Here is an 18,644-nt window from a genome sequence, read left to right as displayed (position 1 = left end):
TTGTGTGTGTGTGTGTGTGTGTGTGTGTGTGTGTGTGTGTGTGTGTGTGTGTGTGTGTGTGTGTGTGTGTGTGTGTGTGTGTGTGTGTGTGTACACGGGTGCAGGTGTTTAAGCTACTTGTGGGCGGATGCTCTGATGTTCAATAATGCATCAGGTGCTTCTACAACACATTCATTAGTGTGCGTGTGTGTGTGCGCGCGTGCATGTGATCACCTGTGGGCGGATGACTCTCTCGATGCTCTTCAGGGCTGTGTCAGGGGAGGGCGGCGAGCAGTCTGGTGTGGGTCCTGTTGAACAGTTACCATGGTTACTGTGCTCCCCCTCACTCACCGTTACATGGGACAAGTGACCTTGGAGGGAGAGAGAAGAGAAAAAAGAGTGAGATAAGTTTTTTTTTTACCCCTTTCAGTGTTCACATAAGGACAGTCTAAAGCCAGATTGGCACCATATTACATGTGTTTGCATGTAATGTGTGCATGTAAACACAGTCACAGTTTTAAAGCTGAGGAACAAAATAACATCAAATATATTTTGTATTATTAGACAGACATTTCACAGTAGCCCATCAAAATATTGCAATATAAATCCTCTTAACAAAGCCAACCAGACTACCGCACATCCCCTCTGCTCTGTTTCTATATCTAATAAAAAGGTTGTACAACATGCTTTTACAGACTGTGATACACCTATCACATTTTTTGTTTTAGTCCAAATTGTTAATAAACTGTTAAATTAGGTCATTTTAAGCAAGGGGTTTCTAGCAGCCTGCCATTAACTAGATGCTATATTGCCAGGGGTAAGCTCCTTTTTACAATTTGGTATAAAGTAAGAAAAAAAAAAAAAGCACATTAGGGTTCAGCTCAACACCTAATGTGTCATTATGTATTTCCACCTAACAGTGCCCTGGTATTCACAGTTGTTTTATCACAGAAGAGAACAGAAGAGAGGTGAGTGCATTTTGTAATTTAACAAGCTTCAGTAACAACCACAGCAGGAAAACGTGACTGCTGTCCAGAGCAGTTTGATGTCTATCTCAGGTTTTCATACACATGCTCAGCGTGTGCAGTAGATTACAGAGTATCTGAGCTAATTTCCCCAGTGCATGATCCTTTAACAGAGAAGAGGGGGGAAAAAAGGACAAGAAAAAGAAAGAGGAAGGAAGGAAGAAGAGGAAAGTGCTGAAGTCGACTGAATTAACTTTCAGCGGGAGAAAGCATTTGTCTTAATCAACTGGAAGAGACACAATACCCAGACTAACGCACCAGTCTCACAATACTGTCGTCAGAGGTGCTGACACGTGCACATGCTTGCTAAATGTTTTCTGTCAGTTACCATCTGCCTACATACAGTGGACTCTATCAGATGCCAGAATATCATCCAATTATGATGAGAGACCCAGCCAGCACTATTCACTCACATGTGTGCACACACACACGTGCGAGGGCACACACAAACACAACAGCACCAAGAGCAGAATTAGATGTTTGATATTTTAATCAGATATCTGTTGTGCAGGGATTGTTTCTTAACTAAAGACCAATCAGCCACCTGCCTACTATGTGTACCACCAAAAAACCAAAATAACCTCTAACATGTAACGATGGGCTGGCACCTCTGGGGGTGTCCTGTGGTATCTGGCACTGGACTACTGGTAGTGTTTCAGGCTTGTTCCTGTGCATCCTGGATTGGACGAATGAATTCGTTTTCCATATTAGTGGTTTCTGGTCTTCTGTAGGGAAAGTGCTGCCATTTGGGAGCATAGCCATGCTTGGGCTGCAACAGTGTTTGGGTGGGTGGTATGTCTGTAGGTAACTTTGGCATGAATGCCCAGACCCAAGATCATCAATGTAATTTACTTCTCTCGTCAGAGCTTTTAATGTTGGGGCTGACCCATGTACGACTGACCACTTTGCTCATTCCAAAAGAAAAACTGAAATAAAAGAAGCGGTCTCTGTTGTTTTAATTTGGATGTCGTTGACGGTGTGATTTTTCACAACTCCCACAAATCATCTTCACCAATTCAAATTGAACAAATGTATAAAAAAAAGGGAGAAATGTGGGGCGGCTGCTGATGTTTTGCATAATGACACATGCAGCGTCCTGTTATTTAATGAGCGCCAAACACCTTTACATTACATTTACCAGGATGTCAGGCTGCAGAGGAGGAATTCTAATCTTCATGTGTACGTGGAAAAAAAGAAAAGCAGGGAGAGGTGCTAAATTATTTGTGAACATACTGAAAAGAACCAGAAAAGAGAAATGTCATATTCAGTTTTCTGTTTTGCTGATGCATTTATTTTGTTTTTCCAGCCTTTTGATGGCATCTCTCTGGCATCTCTTTGGACCTCGTATTAAGAGTTCCAGTGAAAAACCACCAAACTGAAATTTTATACTTGGAATCAGTTCCAGATCTTTTATGAGCTTAGTCCGCCAAATAATAACAAGGGAACAGGCCTTACCTGGCCATAAAGCTGCTTATCGCTCAGTTGTCCAATTAATTTTGAGCCTCTGAAAATGGGGGACTTTGTTTTGTTTAATTTAAAATCCAATGTGGTGGTGTACAGGGGCAAAATTACAACAACAAAAATTGTTTTTGTCCAAAAACTTATTGCCCTAACTGCATATTGTTTATTGATTTTTAATAACTTTATATTTTTCAGCATTTTAACTAGAATACAGAAAAGAAAGTAGGTCCCATTTTCTGGGTAACACAAAAAAATGAGGTTCATTAGAGATGTAATCACTGGGAAAACGCTAGCAGGAACAATAATCGAGCAACAGAGAAAAAAGATCTGCAAAGATGTACACCTCATAAGAAACCATTCTGAGACACAACAAAAACTCCCTGAAATCCCTAAATACTAAACAAATTAGAATTGGAAGATTTTCAATAAACTCCAGCAACTTTATCAATTTCCAATCTTACAGCTCCATCGTGGAGCAGCTGTAAAACCCAAAAATGTCTGATCTAGATTTGGAAATTGCTACAGTACCATCTTCCATCCTATTTTGAGTTTTCAACAGTCGGGCTTGCAGACATGGAGCCACACAATCACGCAGGCACATCTGTCCTGCAGGGAAAAAGTGACACAGCTTCTCAGCGTGCTCTCACATCTATCAAACATGTGTGCAAACACACAAACATGCACACACATACGCACCATAAAGGAACTGCCTGGAGCCAAATCAATGTTTAAATGTGGGCGTAAACAGATAAAACAAAGAGTGGAAAAAAAGGAGAGCGAAAAAAGGAAGGATGCAACAGAGGGTTATATATTGATAGGGATTGAGGTTTTGTCCTATTGAGTAAATAAGCCTGTCAACACTGGGGCTTTGATGATGGATGTAAGGTGTGTGTGCGTGTGTGTGTGTGTGTTTGTGTGCCTGTTTCTGACTGTGCTTTCTTTATATCTGCCTTGGGCTCACTCCTGGGAAACACTTTTAGTCCTCCTTGTCAAAGGGAATACATGTTTGCATGTTAGCATGCATACAAAAGCGCACAAACAAAACATGCATTGGTGTAATGTAATCACTGATGTGTGTTATACCTGTCCCTGTTCAAATCCATGTGATAAGACTGTCGCACACCATGCCAAGCACACACTGTGCAGCCTGTGTGTTTTGATACCAATTATAATAAAGCCTAGATATATTAAGATGTAATTCTGTGGAGTTCCAAGACCAGCTGCACTGTTCTTTACAGCTCTTTACTGGGTAGAGGACACATGTGTCTAAGTGAATGCTCGGTGTGAGCAAGCGTTCAATCGGCTGTCCACTCCCTAGTCATCTAACAAGACAAAAACTGTCAATTTTAGACACGTTCTTCAGGCTGTCAGTTCTGCCTCTTTGCCACTCTGGGAGTGTTTCATATGTATACTCTGTGTGTGTGCACACAACCTTCCAGGAAGTGTGAAAGTTTTATTTACTATACACGACACTCACTACAGCAAAGACACTTTGGCCAATCCCTATGGTTTGGGGTTTTAGCTTAGGATCATTTTAAATCCACACAGGAAATTTAAAGTTTATAATCTTTAAGATCTTCATTAAATCAGGGTCAATTCAGTACTATTTGCAGTCTGCATCTTTAGTCCTTCAGTGTACTGATATTTTGTACATACCTCTTTATACAGCTGTTACCATTGTTCCCACCTTGGGCTGAAATTACACTGCTCAAAAAAAATAAAGGGAACACTTAAACAACACAATATAACTCGAAGTAAATCAAACTTCTGTGAAATCAAACTGTCCACTTAGGAAGCAACACTGATTGACAATCAATTTCACATGCTGTTGTGCAAATGGAATAGACAACAGGTGGAAATTATTGGCAATTAGCAAGACACACTCAATAAAGGAGTGGTTCTGCAGGTGGGGACCACAGACCACTTCTCAGTACCTATGCTTTCTGGCTGATGTTTTGGTCACTTTTGAATGTTGGTGGTGCTTTCACACTCGTGGTACCATGAGACGGACTCTACAACCCACACAAGTGGCTCAGGTAGTGCAGCTCATCCAGGATGGCACATCAATGCGAGCTGTGGCAAGAAGGTTTGCTGTGTCTGTCAGCGTAGTGTCCAGAGGCTGGAGGCGCTACCAGGAGACATGGAGGAGGCCGTAGCAGGGCAACAACCCAGCAGCAGGACCGCTACCTCTGCCTTTGTGCAAGGAGGAACAGGAGGAGCACTGCCAGAGCCCTGCAAAATGACCTCCAGCAGACCACAAATGTGCATGTGTCTGCATAAACGGTTAGAAACCGACTCCATGAGGATGGTATGAGGGCCCGACGTCCACAGATGGGGGTTGTGCTCACAGCCCAACACCGTGCAAGATGCTTGGCATTTGCCAGAGAACACCAGGATTGGCAAATTCGCCACTGGTGCCCTGTGCTCTTCACAGATGAAAGCAGGTTCACATTGAGCACATGTGACAGATGTGACAGAGTCTGGAGATGCCGTGGAGAGCGATCTGCTGCCTGCAACATCCTTCAGCATGACCGGTTTGGCAGTGGGTCAGTAATGGTGTGGGGTGGCATTTCTTTGGAGGGCCACACAGCCCTCCATGTGCTCACCAGAGGCAGCATGACTGCCATTAGGTACCGAGATGAGATCCTCAGACCCCTTGTGAGACCATATGCTGGTGCGGTTGGCCCTGGGTTCCTCCTAATGCAGGACAATGCTAGACCTCATGTGGCTAGAGTGTGTCAGCAGTTCCTGCAAGATGAAGGCATTGAAGCTATGGACTGGCCCGCCTGTTCCCCAGACCTGAATCCGATTGAGCACATCTGGGACATCATGTCTCGCTCCATCCACCAACGTCACGTTGCACCACAGACTGTCCAGGAGTTGGCAGATGCTTAGTCCAGCACGTGGAGGCCACACACAATACTGAGCCTCATTTTGACTTGTTTTAAGGACATTACATCAAAGTTGGATCAGCCTGTAGTGTGTTTTTCCACTTTAATTTTGTGTGTGACTCCAAATCCAGGCCTCCATTGGTTAATAAATTTGATTTCCATTGATGATTTTTGAGTGATTTTGTTGTCAGCACATTCAACTTTGTACAAAACAAAGTATTCAATGAGAATATTTCATTCATTCGGATCTAGGATGTGTTATTTGAGTGTTCCCTTTATTTTTTTGAGCAGTGTATGTGCATACTAACTGAATTTGTTGTTTACATTACAAACAGATCTGATCTTCTGTTGAATTTCTGACAGTACAGTAGCTGCTCAGGTTATTGTGGATATATTGAATGTATTGGTACAAAATTAATCAAACAGATAAGAGCTTTATTCATCCTGAGAGCAATTCTTGTGCCTTTTACATGCTCAGTGCAATAAAAATAGAAACAGAAGCAAAAACAGAAACACTGTGTGGAGTCAGACAGCAGAAGCAGCAAAAATACAACTAAAAGTAACAGAATGAAACTCAGAAAACAAGACACAGATAACAATAGAAATAAATATAAATATCAGCGTGCGCAGTATCTCACCTGAGAGAAAATTAGTGCAAAAATAGACAGAAAGTAGCAGAAAGTGTTAATAATATTAATGCTATTAGCAAATGCAGTAAGTGATAAAGAATAAATTACAAGTGATAGTGTCGTAATAATAATCCTTCCATGTGGCAAAGAACAGATGGGATGGTGTAAGAGTATGGTGTCATAAAGTATCGAGGTGCATGCACAGATTTTTAAAATGTTTCAAATGTGAGAATGGAGAGGAGTTACACCATCTAACAGCTACAGGTAGAAAGGATCTCCCGCGGCACTCAATCCTGCACCTTTGGACAATGAACCTTTTACTGTGTCTGCTACGGTGACCTATCAGAAAGGCATGTGTGGGGTGGGACGGCTTGTCCATAATTGTTCTTCTGACAAACACGTGCACCAGAGTCGAAACAGGAGACAGAAAATAAACTGTGTTTATGAGCTCTCGTTCTGAAGCCATCATCATCTTGATTTTGTGTAGTCAAAACAGTGAACATGTTATATTTCTGCTGTAAAGTTCAGTGTTTTAGCATGGAAGTTGATAGGGTTTGACTCACTGCTGGAGCCAGGCTAAAATGACTGAGGATCTGAAATGCATAATTAAATGTAATGCCTTCTGTAAGACTTCTGCCAACAAAACACTCAGAGGCAGCCCCACATAAACCATAATGCCTGCATAAATATTCAATAAAACCCCAAATCTGATCTTTTTTAGTAATGTTTTCAACTACAACACCACACCATTTAGAAAATAATGAAAATTTTTAAAGATGAAACAATAAGATAAGCCTCCAGAGCAGGGAAGTCAAAGTCCTGCTCACAGTTAACCTTGAAAATATGTAATAACCATAGTTATCTTTTAAGAAAGCATATTTTAAGGTTCTCTTTAATCCTACATTAGAAATGGCTGAGAGCACAAGCAGAACTGCACAAAAGAAACAAACAAATCAAAGTAATTCAACAGAAAATTTAACTTTAACTCTTTGTAAATTAAGACGAGAAACGTAAAAAGAAAAAAAAAGAAAAAAATAAGACTGACCGTATCAACAGTAATTTCCTCTGGCTGTCAAAGAGGAAGACACATTATTGCCTTTCTTTCAACAAGTCAATGGGCCTCAACCCTTTTAATGGCAAAGCCCTGGAGCTAGTACACAGTGCCATTAGCCACTCTTAGCCTCCAGTGCCAACCAAAGTGCGACAAATGGGGTGAGACGCAGCTTTATCCACCAGAGAGAAGTGAGGGTGAAAGTCAATATGGGAGGGGAAGTAAGAAACTAGAAGACTGAGTACTTCACTCATTAACCTGTCAGGTAGCAGGGCCGCGGTGTGCATACCTGTGACTGGCTAATGAGAACTCATTTGAAGATGAAGCATGGCTTTAGTGGCTTTGACAAGACCATCATTACAACTGCTGCTTTCTGTAACATAATCCAAGTGGAAACTAATGAAAATCAGCACAGGGATGAAGCAACAAACTTTACACATTCACAATCCGGATAAGACTGTGCTCACACTGCAGGAAAAAGGGTCCAAATGTGAGTGAAACCTCCCACCCACCCAAATATGTGACTCAGAGCTGTCTTTTTCACAACAGTGTGAACTGCAAAATCACATGAAATCTAATCTTTTTCTATCTGCTTTAGGCCACTTTCGTGTGGCCTCAGTCTGAACCCTAAAATCAGACTTCACTTGACTTTCTGTGTCCTGAAATTTTGGATGAAATATGTTCTAACTTCACATCGACATACACCTCCATACAAAGTAGCAGAAACTGCACCAAAAAATATATAATTAAAAAGTTCTCACTCTTTACCCTCATCCTGTTTGTCATCTGCTCACAAATCTGCTTGCTTATAGTGCACAGTAACTTGAAAATGAAACTGCTTCTCTACAGCAGCATGGTGCATTTGTAACAGCTCACAATGTTCAGGACCGTGAACACACTAGAATCTGAACAAGAGAGGAAAAAAAAAAAACAAGTACTGAGGTTCACATAGTGAACATTTGTTAAAGACAAAAAAACAGTCCCCATCAGATCTCTGGACATACAACAATGTTTAATGCAGGGATTCACAGACAGGAGTACAAGTACTTCTACAGAAAGCTACCTTTCAAGCGAACTAACACAAAATGCTTCATAAGAGTTTTTAGCTGCTTTTTAATAGGGAACACCAAGTCCACAAATCTCTGGAACGCTCTCCCACTGAGGCTGACTCTGGGGGTCACTGTTACAAAAGCTCTGGCTCCTTTAGTTCTCTACCTTGTATGAAGCACAACCAGCAGGTCCTGATCATCTGATGTCAGACTGCTGTAAAGACAGTATTCAGAGGAAAGATGTCTAGACCTCTGCGACTAAGGGTTAACATAAAAAATAATCCCAACTTAATTGAAGAACCGAGTATACCTTAACAGCTTTGAAATGAAAAATCATCAGTTAATAAAAGTAATGGATAAGCAGCAGTGGCGTGTGGTGACTTTTACAGAAGGGCAAGCAGAGAGGGTGTTTAAAGGGCGGCTTCCTTTGCTACAGTAACATGCTAAAAGCGTTATTAAAAAAATTATTGCAACACAGTTTATTGTAACACATTACACACCATCTTCTCTATATCACATTAGCCAAGATGGTCAGTAAGAGAAAACGTATCTGTTACAATGATAAACCACAGAAGCTTGTCTATTTGATAATGCTAGCTCTGTTTCCATACAAAGTGTGGCTCATAACTGATCTCAGAGCAGTGAAAGCAGAGTCAGTGGGAACTTGCCTAGCACGCATCAGTCTCACATCCAAGACCGGAGGTTTATCCACAACGTGCATGCGCAGACAACCAGACAGCTAGTGGCCTCTCAGCTTGAGAAGCTCCAGCCACTGGTAACAGGACCTGAGACGCACGTGAAATGGGCACACACTACAGTTTCCAGGAAAGTTTACAGAGAAGCTGCATTTAATACAAAATATAGGACTGTTGAAGTGATACGGAGGAAACACTCATGCACAAGCACGCACATAAGCACAAACATGTTTGTAGTTTCACGTTGCACTCGTAAGCACTAGCTTGTTTACCCATTGAAGTCAGGTGTGTATTTATTTTAGGAGTGGTCCGTCACAAGCAGAAAAGAAGCACTTTTTCTATATCCACTTGGCAACAATCTGTACTTTCTGTCTGATCCATATGTGACTGGAGGCTGGGAAGCTTTGCTTGCAGGTCCCTCCTCACCACTCTGCTGTCTGTTTCCTATCAGCAGGATCGCACTTTACCTGCAGTGCTCCTGTGCATTTCTGCAATCTGGCTGTTAAAGCAGCAACCCTGGGGTTCAAATCTACTGCTGGTTAGAAGTACTACTGAACTGTTTAACTGGTTAAATGTCACAATTACTAAAGTTGAAAAACTTATTAAATGTGCTTCTAAGCAGCAAAGCAAAAAAAAAAAAAAAAGAACAAGTTTGATATTGAGAAACTGCACAACTTCAATTGAAAACGGTTAAAAGTGACCCCAGATATGTTTCTGTGTGTTGGTGTGTTTGACTCTCCTACTAGCTTGTTACAGTATATTCCCCAATCACATTTCACATTACCCCAACTAGTGTTTTAATTTACACTTGGTATGCAGTTGCGTTTCTATCCCAAATTGTAAACATATAAAAATAAATGAATCTGAAAAATGTACATTAAATCTATCTGCAGGCATTTGGTGCAGCAGAAACGGATTCCCTCTATCAAAACAAAGGAATTCTGTCAGAAAGGAATAAGTATAATCCTGACATAAAATAATGAATGACTTGCCTTAGGACTCAAAGAGTAAAAGGATTAAGAGCACAACTATATACTCCATGTACTTTGCATTATAAAGAAAATAATTCAATCTATTCATTGTCAAAGATGACAGTTTCCATATCAGAGGACATATGGTGCAATGGGACATAGCATTCCTATGAATACCGCAGCAACAGTAGTGTGACTGCGTCTCTAACACTATGTGGAGAATCTCTTGGCAACTGCTTTAGGAGACAGAAAAAAAAATAAAGATAAAAGTAAAATAAAGAGAAATGGAGGGGTAGTGAGGAATCCAGGCCGAGAAATGAAATGCAGGAAATTGTTTGGGGTGGCAGCCTCAGTGACAACAGGCCCCCGGTGTTTCTGTAGCAGCTAGGCTGAGTGACAGTCAGCAGATGAATTTTGATAAAGCTGCCCTGATTCTTTGAGGCTTCTGAGAGTGTTGTAGCATTTCTCTCCTCAACTGTGAGACTGCAGCAGCCCACACCTGCAGACCACTAACCAGCAGCAACAAGACAGGTGGCTATCAGGCAGGGTTTACACTGCAAAAAATATCAGTCTTAACAATTTCTTCCATCCGGTCTTTGGAGTCACCTCAATTTATCAGATTTAAAAAGTTTCCCACCCAATCATCACAATTTTGCCCATAAATTCCAAGTCAAGGATGCACATCTTGATGGGAATTATGCAAAATTTCAGGTCCTTACTGTCAGTTTAAAAAAAAAAGGGACTTTTTTAATTACATTAACCAGAAAAATACTGTACTTAAAAGATGTGAAGGACCTTGTTCCAGATCAATTTCTAGCACTATGGCAACACTCCCTCAGGAGTGTTGCTGAACTTATGATAGATGCATGAAGTCCCTAAATATTCGTACATCTGATCTCTGATAGCAGATTTGGAGGCATGCAGAAACCCTCATTTTTGCATGTAAAAGACTGATATTCAATTTACAGCTTCTCATGTACAGGACACATACTATTCTTTCTTCTTAGTCTTCAGGTGAATTCAGATATTAAAGCTTTCATCCAACATAATATTCCCTAGGTATAACACTATGCACCAAATACATTTTTTTTTTTTTTTTAAAGATCAAGCGTGTAGTAGTGTTCAGGTTAGCGTAGTATTTGTCTTTGTCTTTCTAGTTTAATAAATCTCAACTAAGAGCTTTATTTTTCCTTCAGTTGTTACTGTGGTCAAAAACAGAGTTACCCTGTTATGGCAGCGAGCATCAACAAAAAAAACTCATTCCAGTTTGAGCAAAACTTACCAGCAAGAAAATGCTGTTTGATAATGAAACACATTAAAACTTAAATTAAATGAACTTAAATTATTAATAATAATCTTATACTGCTTCTATATACCTTCCGTACAGTTTTAGAGACTTAAACCAGTTTCCAGATTTTTTTTTTTATTTTATTTTTTTTTTTTTTTGCAGTGTAATGCACCAAGTCTCTCGCTGCTCTTCCTTTTCCTCTCATCTCGGCCCTTTCCTCCCCCTGTTCCTTGATCACCACATCCTTCCTCTCAGAGGCAGATAAAGAGAGACTGACTCACACCCATGCCCAATTAGGCTGGCATGTGACTGGACTCAGAGCAGGAATCCAGGATTTTCCCTCCTGCTGTGTCATTTTCATGGAGATGGCTCAGCCTGAGTCAATCCTCCAACTTCTTCTACTGAATGTATAACCTGCCTGCTTTGTATCTCAGTGTCTTTCTAACCTTAGGTCTATCTGCATCAACACAGTATCTGCAGCCTGTGAGGAGTTTTCTATGTTATATGTAAACGATGTCTATGTTATAGGTAAACAGGCATTTCTTGTCATGTTTACCTATAACATAGACATGTAGTCAGCTCTGCCTAACATCTCAGTCTTATTCTCACTATCTGTGTGTGTGTCTCTCTCTCATTTGGCCAGGTAAAAGCACTTGGAGAGATGAGAACAAACACAACACCCACACTCTTCATTTACGTCAGTGGAGCAATTCTCCACCAAAAAACACTTTGGCATAGAACAGCTAACCTCTCAGCTGACACACACACACACACACACACACACACACACACACACACAGAGTTTCTAGAGTGTGTGCTGACAGTTAAACTCTCCACTGCCCTGCAGCCAATCACAAGCAAGATCCAACAGCCGAGCACGGGACAAACACACACAAAACAAGCCTCTACAGTAGCCTCTCGCTGCTCCTCTGCTCAGGAGTGGTGGTGGTGGGGCGGGGGGGGGGGGGGTGTCACTAGCAAGACAGTTCCCATGGCAACATACAGGTGACTCACCAGCCGGTGATGCAGTTGCCGTGACAACCTGCAGCAGTGTGTAGCTTTGCTACGCGAGCTGAGTGAAAGGGAAGGGAACGCATCGTGGGTGTTTGTTGTCGTGGGTGTAGAGGCATAACGCCGCAGACCAAACAAGCGATGAGCAAACAGAACTGACTGAAAGGTCAGAGGCTAAGGGATTAGCTCACACTAGAATCAGATTAGAAGACAGTGTGGATGACAGTAAAAGGTACAGCAACTCAAGAATAAATCGCTGAATGGTTACTTCAGTCTAAAAAGCCGTTTATAACTAAAGTTAGAAGTTCTTGGGAGAGGTGAGAAATCAAGTATTTGCACTGCTTCTAAGGAAGACTTTTTAACCATTCTTAGCAGGTGTGGTGCTCTGAAATATACAAGAATTTTATTAAAAATATACCAATCAATATTCTACATGAACTGCTTAGTATTAACACCCACCTAGAGCCTGATCACTTCCTAATTTAATGCCAATGTAGAAACTGAAAGGTGCCCATGAAATATTTATCAATGAACAGGAGTAAATGTATTTTAATTGTTTCACAGTTGCTTGTTATTTTAGCACTCAGAAGAAATATTTATTTCCACCTGCTCCAAGACCAAAGGGATCCTCAATATTTGGGGATGTATAAAAGCAATAAAAAGGCCTCTGTTCTGACCTGAGCATATTTTTTATTTTAAAATTAAAGTTTTAGTATTTGATAAAATGACAAATAATTATTGAGTTCAGATTATTTGGAAACATTTTGGGCAGCATAGATTCTACAGCAGCAGGATTCATATTTTAAGGTAATAAAGTCAGGATGTAAATAAAGTACACAAATTAAAAGGTTTTAGGAACTAATTATTACTGTGGCGTGGCTAAATTAAAACAAACAAAAAAGTCTTACATACATACAGGCATGTATATGATTCTGATACTAACATCTAATCTGGGTCATCTATTTAAAAAATAAATGAATACCAACCAGAGGCACCATATTTTTAACAATGCACATATCCAAAACATTGTTGCTCTCGCTCTCACCCACAGACTCCACACTTGCTCACTGCTATAAAACTAAGTGCTCATGTTGAATAGACAATATGTTTGGCTTTCAGCTGGCTCATTTCTTCTACTGGAATCGTGATCTTCACAGCAGTGGGATTTTCATATGGCTCATCGCAGTAAACATGATCACTGTGGAACGTACCATATGTTCCACTGTTAGATTATTCTAAGGTAATCTGAGGCACAAAAAAGATGTGTCTACAGAGATTTATATTATTATATTAAAAAACTGCACAGAAATGATCACAGCACCTTGTTGAACCCTCGTTTCATTTTGGGAATTGTCAGGTGTTAAGACCATGAAAGCATGAATCCATCTTTGCCTTCGCATCATGGATGTGCTTCTGACAAACCTGCCTCAACTGTGTGATGCTATCATGTCAACATGGGCCAGAATCTCTCCTTGCTGAGTCTATGCCACAAAGAATTAAGGCAGTTCTGAAGGCAAAAGGGGGTCCAACCTGGTACTAGCAAGGTGTACCTAATAAAGTATCCAGTGAGTGAATGTACTAGTCTTAGATGTACAAGCTGGTGTCATTTTTACATAAGCTGAATAAAAAGACACCTAAGTGTATATACGAAAAATACAAAAAGTAAGAGTTTGTACTTTAGGTAACAGATAAATGTGTAGTTATCCTACCATTGCGTGGACAGCTGTTGAGCCGCTGGGTGATATCAAGAGAGGAGGGTTTGCGTGTGACCGCAGTGGTCACAGACTCATATGGGTTGTCCTCGTCTTCTGGAAGGAAAACATCCAGCGACGGAGAAGTGATGATCTCTGCTGACCGCTTTGAATCCTGGGAGAGGGATAGAGAGGGGAAAAAAGAGAAATGGTTGGGTAGTTTGTTAAACATATCATAATAGCCACCAACAAGAAAAATTTGATAGATGTTTTTCTTCACACCACCATAATTTTACATGTTTTATTCAAATGATTCCACTGGAAACTAACAGCAGCGCTCCATTCATTATAAGACAAACACACCACTAATTACATCATTAATTATGTACTTCAGCCAAACTGGTATTATACCCTCGCAGAGACCCATACATGATGTGTCATGTTAATGAACGGGTTTAGAAAAGCAAAGTGAAGATGACTCTGACTGAGTCCAGTTAAGGATTCTTGTTTAGTGACTTTTTAATCTAAAAGATGGAGAATGCAGTATTATAAAGACAAAAAGGATCTATTAGAGGTCAAAATTCTTTGTGTTTGCTTCTGCCTGAGGTGCATCATTACAAACAACAAAAACACATCAGCTCAGTAATGTGAGTTCAGCTCAAGGCTATCATTGAAGTCCAACCATGTTCACACAGTTGGATTATCATCAAAGGTTTAGGCCAATCTGCTCTTAAAATCAAGGGTTGGGAAAAGTTTGAAGTTTCTTTAAAATCCTGAAGTCACTTTGGGTTTTTGTCTTTTCAGGGCTTTTCCCTGAAACAAGTAACAACTTTTCTCCCATACAATTGCTGTAAGATTACTGCAATTTTTACTTTAGTTTGAAGGCTTAATGCGATGAATCTGATGAATGCGGTGAAAATACTTTAATAGGATATGATAACAAACCCAAACTTTAAGCTTAAAATACAAACATACAAAGAGACACAAAGGCTTTATTTCAACGTGCTATTAAATGTTGAGAGAGGAGGCAGCTGATCTTCTGGTGGTGCAATAACTTCAGAGTATGATCACATGGTGTGAAAATATTTATACTAAAAATAGGAAAGCAACTTCTGAGAGAAAGAGCACACATTTTCTGCAATAAAGGTAAGAAGTCAGAATGACCCTAAAAGAAAAAGGACCTATTATTTTTCAACCGAGAGAAAAGAGATAAGCAAACTTATCTAACTTATTAAAAACAAAGAAGTGTTGTTTTTGCCCAACAATGAAGTACATATGAAAAAGAAAGTTTCCACAGGACTCTATGCAGTCTGGTGAAAGATTAAATATGCCTTTACTGCTTCCATAGGACTTAAGAGGGTAAGTAGCAGCCAGGTGCTGCTGATCAAATGAACCTGAATAACTGATGGTCAGCATGAACACCTCTAGCAAAAAAAGCAGAAGTTTTGGCAGTGTGCTGGTTTGGAGCATTCAGGAGTGTGTTAACACAAATGCTTCAATCTTCCCAGGAGTGGATACTGTATATCAGCAAATTCAACCCAAGGTCAGACAGTTCATGACAGTACCATTAGAAAAAGACTGAACAAGTATGGCTTGTTTGGAAGGGCTGCAAAGAGAAAGCCTCTTCTCTCTCTCTTTTTTTTTTTCCCTAAAAAAAAAAAAAACAAGAATTGTCTTTAAATAATAAAAAAACAAACAGTGCATTCAGATCATCATTCTGATTGCAAAAATTGCCAGACATGACAGGCTTTAGGAAAAAAAAAGAAAAAAAAAGCCTCTTCTCTCTAAAAAGAACATGCTAGCATGACTTGGGTTTGAAAAGTCATGCGTCTGAAACAATGTCCTTTGGACAGAGGAGGCCAAAGTGGAGATGTTTGGCCATAATGCACAGCACCATATGATGGCTGCGCAGACATACGCTGCAGCTCAATGTTCCCGCCTTCTGGGTGACTATGGCGCCAGCTGCAGGAGAGGAACAACGCATTCAAATCAGGCAGCGCTAACCTGAAGAAAGGCATCACAAGGGCCAAGTCAGCAAATACTGTAAAGAAGAAAAAAAACCACCATTCCTCCATAATGATGTGAGCAAGTGGTAACTTCAAGTTATTCCTGCTAAAGCTTGTTCTACAAGCTATTGAATCATACGGTGTACTTTTTTCACAGTTTTTCATGGGACTACATGGAGTCACATGAAACATTTATTTGTCACACGATTGGATGTCATCTATAGATCACCAATCTTATCTTAGAGCCAAAGGTATATCAACTCAACCAACCAATGAATGAAGTTTATTGCTTTCTTAATTGTATGCTAATAATAATAATTCCTGTTCACACATTTGACTTCTATACTAATCAAACACATACACCTCTTACCCAAGGAGAGAAAGTAGAGGCTATCTCTCGAGTCCATTTAAAGATCCAGATGGGATTTTTTTCCCCACTACTCCCCACTGACGCTTTAGCTTTAACCAAAAGGAAAGGTTAGAAATGTCAACATGCACACTAAAATTAAATGGTTCTTCTTGATTGCATCTTATCTGACTATTAGCAGGAAATACAGTATGCTTTTCATGCACTTCTCTCAATAAGTGCTGTTGGACACATTTGTAAGGCTTATTGTAATTCACTCTGAGTAAATAGACTGCCAAATGCCTAAAATGTAATTTGCATATTAAATGAAATAGATCATTGATTTTTAGCAAAATGGGGCTCGCAGCATTTTGAAAATCAGCTTTTATTTGAATAATTTAGAGTCATAAATAAGGAAATGTTTCTGTGGGACTTTTATATAACAGCCTACTCTCTGGGTATTTCAGGAAAATTTCAGATTGCACTTTGTTGCAGCGCTGGTGAAAAGGTTGAGCCCCAAAGGGCTCAGAGAGAGAGAGCTGAAGCCCAAAAGGTCCATTATCTGTGAGGCAGATGTGTACCGAGAAAGAATGAAAAACAAGAGTGAGTGATGTGAAGCAGGGGAAAAGGTTACGGGACGAGCGTCATTTCAGGCAAAAAGACAAAACATTTCTTTCCAGCAACTCAGCCTCTGGATGTCTGTCCTTTTCCTCTGACTTTATCATCATTTCTGAAGTGTCACTTGGAAACCTTCCCCTAGTTGTACCCTTCCTAATGGGATCAGTGGTGAACTCTTCACTCTGTGTGTGGCCACTCCTGTTCTCAACATTGCCTCATACTTATTTCTAAACCCAATGACTCCATATTTCCCTTCTTCTTCTCCTCCTAATCTCTTTTTCTCATTCTACCTCCATTACTCTTCCTGTCAGCGTCTGCTACTACATTACCCACACTGCACCAGGTCATCAATCACATACTGAGCACTCTCAAAACTGATTAATCATTCTAGCTTATAGAGCAATCAGTTTTGATGATTTCTCTCACTCACACCTTCTGCACTCAATCTTGGATTTATTTCACACCCCACTTCATTAAAAGGCCCACAAACTCAAACTTTTTTTCCCTCTCCCATTTTCCATCTCCATCAGCACTCAATTAGGCCACCATTACCTGCTAATAGAGACTCAGTCAGACTTTTGCGCCTTCAGTCCATAGGTGGCCCTGCCTTGGCTGACAGATTTGATGTGACAGCCCGGTTTAGCAGCAGGTTTCACTCACAGAACCAAAGGAACGGTTGGGAATGCTCCGACGGAGCCATAAAGAGCCATTTCAGGGACATAAGAAAATCATCTGACCATTAAAGACACAACAAATCATGTTCACATTGATTTTCAGATTTTACCATATCTGCAATTAGAAAAAAAAAAAAGCTCGGCACATATTGGGTTACATGTACCACTTTACCCCAAACCTTTATTAGTTTCACTACAAAGCTGACACTTGCATTTTTTCAGTATGTCTGAAAGATTATCGGATCAATTATACCTTGGTGCAAATGTAGAAGTATAAAGGTGTTTATGTGGCTTTTGGGCAAAGGGATAAAATTAACTGGAAAATAAATTTTGTATCCTGGGTCATATAACCATATAGCAGTAATGTATTTTCCCATTAAAAATAATTGAACAGGCCTGTAAATGTCTATAGAAGATTCCACTTTTGAACTAAAATTCTCTCTTACTACAGAGTAAGGAGTTAAAAAAAAAAAAATCAGGAAGGAAAACCTTTTATTATTATAGCCAGATAGGCCAATAGCTTCTAAAATAAGGTTGGGGTAGAGGAGAACCTGATTACTGCCTTTCTTCATGTATACATTGATTTACAACAACCTCGAGCCTCATTCATAAAGCAGTGTGTCACCACATGTATGTTTACAGTAATCAGACTGATTACTTCACAGCAACAATCAGTGGTATCCCCTCACCCGGGGCTATCAGATGCAAATGGAAGTTTGATAGATGCATACAATTTATTTATTTGTTATGGTGAACCTCACCTTCCCTGTGATTGGTGCACATAACAAGCATATGCATTGTAATGACTGTATGAGAACTGTCACTGGATTTATTTCCAGACTTGGCTAATTTACACAAGCCATAAATTCGTGATCCAAATGAGAACATGGTTGAAATGATTCATTTTTTAATCATTGTTTGTTTTCAAATGACTGAAATTCTCATTAGAGCTGTCACTTCCCGTTACAAAGATGACAGCGCCACTGTTTTAACTTGGAAAGATTTGCCGTGTTTTCTAAAGAACTGCCCACTCTCACAGATCTGTGCCACAAATCAGTGTAGAGTCTTGTCTGACAAATCTGACCTGCTGACACTTTCAGCATCGTCCAGAGCTTATAGCTTATTTTACTCTGGGCCCCAGTAAAATCTCACCTTCATAGTTTTAAGAGGCTCCTACTTATAGCAGTGAATTAAATTAGACTGATGTAAAGGAAAAAAAGGAGAAGGAGGACAATAAGAAGCAGCAACAAGAATGTGTA

General features: G+C 40.1%; 1 protein-coding gene across 1 annotated transcript in view; it reads right to left on the bottom strand.

Moving 5' to 3' along the window:
* Nucleotides 1-18,644, bottom strand: part of anks1b (ankyrin repeat and sterile alpha motif domain containing 1B) — a 251,122-nt gene that overhangs the window by 104,615 nt on the left and 127,863 nt on the right. Inside the window, 2 exon segments of the mRNA XM_030720755.1 lie at nucleotides 214-350; nucleotides 13,760-13,916. Coding sequence (XP_030576615.1) covers nucleotides 214-350; nucleotides 13,760-13,916 — 294 coding nt within the window.

This window comes from Archocentrus centrarchus, chromosome 23 (assembly GCF_007364275.1).
Source record: "Archocentrus centrarchus isolate MPI-CPG fArcCen1 chromosome 23, fArcCen1, whole genome shotgun sequence".
Taxonomy (NCBI): Eukaryota; Metazoa; Chordata; class Actinopteri; order Cichliformes; family Cichlidae; genus Archocentrus; species Archocentrus centrarchus.
The sequence above is the reverse complement of the archived record's forward strand: the minus strand, read 5'-3'. Positions and strand labels throughout refer to the sequence as shown.